Source organism: Quercus lobata, chromosome 7 (genome assembly GCF_001633185.2).
Source record: "Quercus lobata isolate SW786 chromosome 7, ValleyOak3.0 Primary Assembly, whole genome shotgun sequence".
NCBI lineage: Eukaryota > Viridiplantae > Streptophyta > Magnoliopsida > Fagales > Fagaceae > Quercus > Quercus lobata.
Window position 1 is genome coordinate 33,548,078 of NC_044910.1, and position 7,809 is coordinate 33,555,886.

At 35.5% G+C, this 7,809-nt stretch overlaps 2 protein-coding genes across 3 annotated transcripts; one reads left to right on the forward strand and one right to left on the reverse strand.

Moving 5' to 3' along the window:
* The first annotated feature begins 1,011 nt into the window (after positions 1 to 1,011).
* LOC115953532 lies at positions 1,012 to 5,005 on the forward strand. Of its 2 annotated transcripts, none has more exons than XM_031071247.1 (2): positions 1,012 to 1,200; positions 2,820 to 5,005. In XM_031071247.1, the coding sequence occupies exon 2, from the start codon at positions 3,031 to 3,033 to the stop codon at positions 4,789 to 4,791; it is 1,761 nt and encodes a 586-aa protein (XP_030927107.1). In that variant the 5' UTR covers positions 1,012 to 1,200; positions 2,820 to 3,030; the 3' UTR covers positions 4,792 to 5,005. The 2 variants fall into 2 exon arrangements, with proteins under 2 accessions (XP_030927107.1, XP_030927108.1); XM_031071248.1 differs by having other exon boundaries at positions 2,871 to 5,005.
* A 1,934-nt stretch (positions 5,006 to 6,939) lies between these two features.
* LOC115954010 (wound-induced protein 1-like) lies at positions 6,940 to 7,809 on the reverse strand. Its single transcript, XM_031071857.1, has one exon. The coding sequence runs from the start codon at positions 7,714 to 7,716 to the stop codon at positions 7,210 to 7,212; it is 507 nt and encodes a 168-aa protein (XP_030927717.1). The 5' UTR covers positions 7,717 to 7,809; the 3' UTR covers positions 6,940 to 7,209.

Below are 7,809 nucleotides of genomic sequence, written 5' to 3' on the forward strand. Positions count from 1 at the left end.
CCAATAATATTGGCTTGAAATCACAGGACTACCCTCCTCAACTAATAAAAGTATTAAAAACGTATAGCTAATTAGCTAAAATAAAATAAAATAAAGAGGTTACAACTTACAAAGTAAAGAAATAGATCATTTTGATTCCACTGTCGTACATTAAAAAAAAAAATTACTAAAAATAATGTAAATAAAAGTTAAAAACTATATAAAATATATTGATTATTATTATTATTATTATTATTTTTACTAAAAGTAAAAGTACACTGTGTAACTAGGGGTTCGGAAGGATGTGCCCCTTGAAACTAGTAAAATATATTGAACGTTGGACTCACAAATAGTAATATTAATATTGATAAAAAGTAAAAAAAAAAAGCAAGCTAAACGCTAGCATCTTATAAGCTTCTTTTCATAGGCCTATGTAAGACTCGCAAATAGTGATGATATGGAACTTGCAAACAAAAGAATGCAAAAAACCAGATGAAAATCCCTTCCCAAATGCACGCTTAAACTAACTTTTGTAAACTCTTATGGGCGAAAAAATTACATGACTTTCATAACATATGACCAATTGACCACATCAAGAAGACTCATTAACTAATTCGCACTACAAGTTTCATCAAAAAAAAAAAAAAAAAAAACTAATTCGCACTACTGGTTGTGTGTATATGAGAGCTATTGAGGTCAATTTGAGGGATATGAAAATTTCAAAAAATAATAAAAGAAAGAATTGAAAACCAAGAACTAGATGTTTTTGTAATTAACCCATACCCAAGGGGTGTTTTTGTATTTAGGCAAAAAAATAGGACGGGTAAAAAAAATAACCAAGAAACGAATGAGCCCAAAGGAAAAGCGAAAGCAAGAAAAGAAGGGGCCCAAAAGGAAAAAAGAAACCCAAAAAAAAAAAAAAAAAAGGGTCCAGACAGGTAGGCCAGGAACCCAAAAAAAAAAGAAAAGGTCCAGACAGGTAGGCCAGGAATCTTCCAAAAAGTTCAAATTCTGACCATTCAAAAGAAGAACAAAACACAGATATAACAGTTTCTTTGCAATTACTGAAAGTTGAAAATACTTCAAAATTTCAAAACAAATCAACACCTGGTTACTTTGTGCCGGCCAGACGCGGCTAAGCTCTTTGATTATGTTGATGATGAAGAAGAAGCTGAAGACGAACAGTATCTCTGTTTCTCTGATGAGCAGCAACCTTCAGAGGTACTGTTGTTTTACTTTCTCAACAATTACCTTGGTTTTTATCACTTTTCATTATCTGATTTCTTTTCTGGGTCCACTGTAATGTTTATGTTTGGTTCTGGGGTTGGGTTTTTTTACTGTTTACTTTTGACCAGAATTTAAGATTATGCTTTTTCTTTTCTTTTTTTGTGTGTTCCAACTTCTGGGTTTTGAAGGACTTCTTGTACGGCATGTAATTCATGGTTTAATTCATTGTTGTCTATGTTTCATTGGAACTTTTTACTTTCTATCTATTTAATAAGAATGGTTGCTGTGGGTATATGGGGAGAAATAATAGGTTGCATATTTATGTTTCTTGTCATAGAATTATGTTGCTTTGTGATGGATTCTGCCAGAAATGGTATTGAGAGTTGAAGCTAGTGTAAATTTGTGTTCTTTCTTTATGGAGTTATCACTAATTCTTGAACTGTTTGTTTGTGAACTAGATCCCTTGCTTTATTCATGGGTTTTTTTACCACCAATTATTAGTTACCTTTTTATTCACGAGCTGTTAAACATGTTTTTTCTTCTTATGTCTATGTGTTTGTTTAATGGAAGAGATTGGATGGAACTGAGTAACCCAATTGAGGATAGAAACTGTAGGCGTGTTCAAAGAATTTGGCTGACCGAGGTAAAGAATGCATTTAGGAGGATAAAAATGAAAAGTCATGGGACTAGATGAAATCCCCTTTGAAGTTTGGAAGCGCTCAAGAGATGTAGGTGTGTGCTGGTGCCTGGTTGAAAATCTTTTTAAAAAGTTTAGTGTGCTTAGTGAGTAAAGTAGAAGTGCACTTAACACCTATTTACAAAAAGGAGGGAGATATTCAAAACCATACAAATTGCTGTGGAAATAAACTTATAAGTCACACTATGAAACTTTGGGAGAGAGTAATTGAACATAGATTAATACACGAAACAACAATATCAGAGAGCAATTTGGTTAAAGAATGTTAACATAAATAAGGGAAATACATTTATACAAGGAAAGATAAAATTCGAAATGAGGAAATTTGTTTAAAGATAGGGTTAGTTCCTATTGATGAAAGGATGAGGGTGTGTCACTTGAGATGGTTTCATGTTTAGAGGAGAGCAATTAATGCACCAAAGAGAGAGTGAATTAATTCAAGTTTGAGGAACAAAAAAGGAGAGGAAGACTAAAACTAACATTAATAGTAGTAAAAAAGGACATGTCAATTAAGGAAGTAACAAAGAGTATCAGGTAGAATAGAATGGCAAAAAAGAGCACATGTAGCCAACCCTAATTAGTCTGTTAAGCAAACCCCAAAATGTTAGACTAAGGCCTGGTTATTGCTGTTGTATGTTTATGTTTTGGGTAGAACCCACGTCTTTTTGTTACTACCTTGATTAATTCTTGACTTCTAATTGAAAAATAACAACATCATTGTTGCAAGGCAGCTATATGACTTGCATGCTTTTTCAATCATGTTCTTCTTGGAGTTAGAATTGAAGGTTTTAACATGGATTCAATAAATGCATTTGTTTTTTTCCTTAAATTCTTTCATCAGCTTCCTTTGTTTATCAGAATAGTAGTTTCAATCTTTCTATGATGAGCTGGTTACATCTTAATATTTCAACTCCAGGTAAAAGGTGACAATCTGACACGTCATTGTCTGTTTTCTAAATCGGAGCAGTGGGATTTAGCATTCTGGGATCATTTAGGATTGGCATCAGTGTAGAGTCCCAGTGGTTTGTGGGCTTTTTGATTAAGAACTTTTGGAATCTCCACTGGGACTTTTTGATCTAGAACTTTTGGAATCCAAGAGATCCGTAAAAGTCAAATTTATCTGTAAAATGATTCCAACTAGTAATGGGGGAGACTTAATGGAAGTTCAAGAAGACTTGGCCTCAAGTTCGACCCCGTATGCTTATACGGCCAATGAAAATGGTGCTCTTCAAATTTCAACATCCCGAAAGGGACTGCTAAGTGATGAAAATCCTAGAAGAGGGAATAAGGGCAGGTTATCAATTACTCCCAGTAAACTAAGCTTACTGAAAATCAAGTCAAGTAGTAATTTAGCTTCCCCATCAGCTAAAGTTCAGCATATTGCAGAGGAAAATGATGAAACCCAACGATCTGTACCTTCTTCCAGTAGTCAAGGTTTCCAAAAACGTTTCAGTGGGATTCTAGCTAAGAAAATTAATTGGGAGTCCCTGATGACAATCGGTAAAGAATGGATCAAGAACCCTTTAAACATGGTTCTTTTTTTATGGATAAGCTGTGTTGCTGTTTCAGGAGCGATCCTATTTCTCGTTATGACAAATATGTTAAATGGTGCCCTGCCACAGAAGTCACAGAGAGACACCTGGTTTGAGGTCAATAATCAAATTCTCAATGCTCTTTTTACTCTCATGTGTCTGTATCAACACCCAAAGCGGTTCCACCACCTTGTGCTTCTGTGCAGATGGAAGCCTAAGGACATCTCTGCACTCAGAAAAATATACAGCAAGAATGGCACTTACAAGCCAAATGAATGGGCCCATATGATGGTGGTAGTTGTGTTACTCCATGTTAATTGCTTTGCTCAGTATGCCTTATGCAGCCTTAACTTGGGATACAAAAGATCCAATCGACCTGCTGTGGGTGTCGGTATCTGTCTGTCTGTTGCAATTGCTGCCCCAGCAATAGCAGGTTTGTATTCCATTTTAAGTCCCCTTGGAAAGGAGTATGACTCTGAAGTTGATGAAGAAGCGCAGGTTCAACCTCTTACTAATGGCACTAGTTGGTCCAGCCAACTAACAATGAAGTCGTTAGAAAAAAGATTTTCATTTGCGTCGAGAACTGAGCAGAGGATTATTGAGCATGCACCCAAATGGAGTGGGGGCCTATTTGATATTTGGGACGATATTTCTATATCTTATCTCTCTCTTTTCTGTTGTTTTTGTGTTTTTGGGTGGAATATGGAAAGACTTGGGTTTGGGAATATGTATGTTCATATTGCAACTTTTCTCCTCTTTTGCATGGCTCCATTTTGGATCTTCAATTTGGCTGCCGTCAATATTGATGATGAGACCATGAGGGAATGTCTAGCATTGACTGGTGTCGTGCTTTGTGTGTTCGGTTTACTCTATGGTGGATTCTGGAGGATCCAAATGAGGAAGAGATTCAACTTACCTGCAAATAACCTTTTTTGTGGAAAACCTGCAGTTGCAGATTGCACACAGTGGCTTTTCTGTTGTTGGTGCTCCCTTGCTCAGGAGGTTCGTACAGCTGATTTCTATGATATTGTGGAAGATAAATTTTGCAGAAAACAGAAGGACGAGAATGGCCAACTGGCACTTTCCCCTTTACCACGTGAAGGTGGAGCAGTTCAATCCAGATACAGTTCAACTTCTTTACATTCAAACAACCCTAGGTTGTCTAAGCTCAGGACTGAAAACTCCCCAGGTCCAAGCAGACTTTCAAACTATCATAATAGTCCCAATGGAAAGCTCCTCCTGGTCGAGGAGTTTTCTGAAGAAGGTCTAGAGAATTTTATGAAGCCACCTGATCTATCATCAATGCAGAGAGATGAAATTCCATTGAGGCATTCAGTAGACGCTCAAGTGCCATAGTGCTTATGGTGCTGGGAATCCATGTAATACCATGTCAATTTTTTATAAACTCCTTTTTGTTGTTCATCTTTGTACTTTCATAGCTTCTAGCATGTGTAATTTGACGTGTCCTTGTTATACACTAATCAGCCTAAGTACCATCTTCAATCTTCAGCGAATGTCTGCTAGGCTTGCATACTACAATAACAGGGATTAGAGTCTCTTTATGATCTAAGACGCATTTAGAGAGGATAAGTTTAACTATGAGTTGATTTAACTATATTATTGACATGGTAAAAGGATTAGAATGATAGATTTTAGAGTGTGGAAAGTTGGATTCTCAGGTGGTTCAACAAATTCCAGCATTACTGTACCTTTTCCTTCACAAGAATTTCATTTCTTGGATCTAGGAACAATGAGATATCATCAAAGGTGTTTGACATAGCATCAAAGGTACAGGTTTAGTAAGAACACTGAAAACACCATTCCTGCATGAAAATGTAAAGGCAGAGAGCATCTTAGTGGTGGCAATTCCCATGTACGTTTTATTATCATACTAGTGTGCCCGTTTGGTACAGTTTAATATTTCAGCTTTTCGAAAATGATAATTGTTTTAAAAAGTTGTACCTTCGGAAATTTAAATTAAAAAAAAAAAAAAAAAACAAAGTAACTCTAGTTTGAAAAAAATTGCTTTAGAAAGGTGCTGGACCGCAGACACTCATGAGGAGAAATGGAATATAAAGCAGCTTTGATACAAACTTTTAAAGGATATGTCCTTGATTTGATAATCACATATTACTTTTGTTAACAAGCATGTAATTGATTATTTAAAAATGGATCCTTTATTAGATTGGAGATTAACAACACCTTAGACCATTATTTTTTTTTTATGGAGTTCTGTATTTCAAAGTTTCTCAATGTGGTTAGATCTCATATATTTTTAGAAGATCCATATATATCTTCATTCTCATTTCAACCCTTTCATCTAAGTTCATTGCATATCATGTTTTGGAACTGAACTGCATTCATGGTTGCCTACAAACACCATCATAACCCAAAAATAAAAATAAAGAGGACCTCTACCCACCGCTCCCCCTTGGTGCAATGGTTACTTTATAAGTATAAATGCTTGTGGGGTGTGAGGGTAAGGGTCGGGGTTCAAGTCTCTAGGAGAGAGCTTCACACACATATACACTTAGATTAGGCTAGAATATAAATTCTATCTTGTATAAAAAAAAATAAATAAATAAAGAGAACCTCTCATGTATAATATTGTAGGAAAATATTTATTTTCCATGTCATTGAAGACTAAATCATGAAATTAATTGTTATAGAAAATTATTAGATTGCTCATTAAATCAAGAGATTTATTACTAGAGAAAATTGTGGGATTAATACATCAATATAAAATTGAAATTTAATTTTTGTGTGTAATTCCATTACATATATAAATTCCATTGTAATGTAATATCAAGTCAATTCGATTAGATAAGAAAGTAGAACTATTTAAAACTCTTATCCCATGCATGCATGGAGGACAGAAAGTTCATCTCTCTTCTCTTTTCTTCCTCATATTATCACAAATTTTCATATACGTGATTGGAGATATTCAAGACAAGGTTTTTTTTTTTCCTAACAAAGTCTAGCACCTTCTCTTTTTTCATTAGTTTCTGATAACCATAGCTGGAGTTTGGTCAGAACCCCACCATAACCTTGCATAGGTGTAGCAAAACTGGACAGAAAATGACATGAGATATAAATGGTTCTAAAACCTCATGTTTGGTGCAATGACAAACTTGTATTTTAACGGTAGAAAATGAAGTTTGGCCAAATGCCGATTGGCATTGATTTCTCCGACTTAGTAAATGGAACCTGCACCGTATCATTCCAATACAATCCTTATAATTGGAAACACTTTCTTCGAGAAATTTTTTTATCATAAACAATTCCTCATATTGTTCTATTCACATTCGTTTTAAGCCACTTTCAATTCAGTTCTTTATTGTTGTTGATGAAACTTGGATGAGCACGTTACTAATTTGGTGAAAGTTGATTAAAATATAATTGTATTTATAAAAAAAAGTGAGAATTCAGGAAAAAAAAATTATAGAAAATGAGGCTTTTAAAAACCAACAAAAACAAACAAACTAGAGCAGCTAACAAAATTAACAGTTACTATAATTTACAGTGTGATTGATAGACCGTAATTTCCATTTTCCCAGGTGTCAACACATGTATCTAGTTTTCATCATGGTTCAAGCCATTCAACCAAGCTTACAATTTTTTTTTTTTTTTTCTTTTTGAGATAGCTAGATAGATAGTAGAAGAGGGAGAAATGGGTTCGAACACAAATACAAGACACTACAATAGATTCTATTACCGCTCAACTAACACTTGATACTATTGAGCTTACAACTTACAACCACAATAACCAGCTCTCTACATAGCAATCATAAGGGCTGGCAAAGACCGTTCATAAAGGTCCCGAGGCTGGCTCTGCCACAGTGTGGCACTCTTTTGCCTAACTTCCCATGGCCTCAGTTCCTGCACTGTGAGCCATGTGTTAAAATACTCTCTAAATTTTGTAATTAGACCATCTTTTAAAGTCCACAAGTGAACCCAATAATGTGCTCCTTCCCATCCCTCAACAATCACACTATCATCACCAATAACAGTGATACTCTTAGGCTCAAAAGTGAACTCTTTGTAGGTTGATTCCCCAGTGAGCACACGCATCATGTGGTGGCGTTTTGGAGGTCCATGGAACCACCATTCGAGGTCACAAGCTAGGAGCTTAGTCACAGTCTCAATTTGACCATTTGCCAATGCCTTGTAAAGTGCTTCCACAATTGCCTTGTTTTGCACTTCCGGCTTTGCCTTTGCATCTGGAATGGACTCCAACAATATTATTGGAGATTCAATATCGTTGGAATTGGGAGGTGCCATGTTTTTGGGAAGTGAAAGAAGTAGTGAGGTGGGTTACTAAGATTTTGTTAGAATTGGATTGATTTTTCAGTGCATGGTGTATGGCTAGCTCAG

What these genes read in the sequence shown, in the direction of transcription:
- LOC115953532 (XM_031071247.1), top strand. Translation starts at nt 3,031, where the DNA reads ATGATTCCAACTAGTAATGGGGGAGACTTAATGGAAGTTCAAGAAGAC.
- LOC115954010 (XM_031071857.1), bottom strand. Translation starts at nt 7,716, where the DNA reads ATGGCACCTCCCAATTCCAACGATATTGAATCTCCAATAATATTGTTG.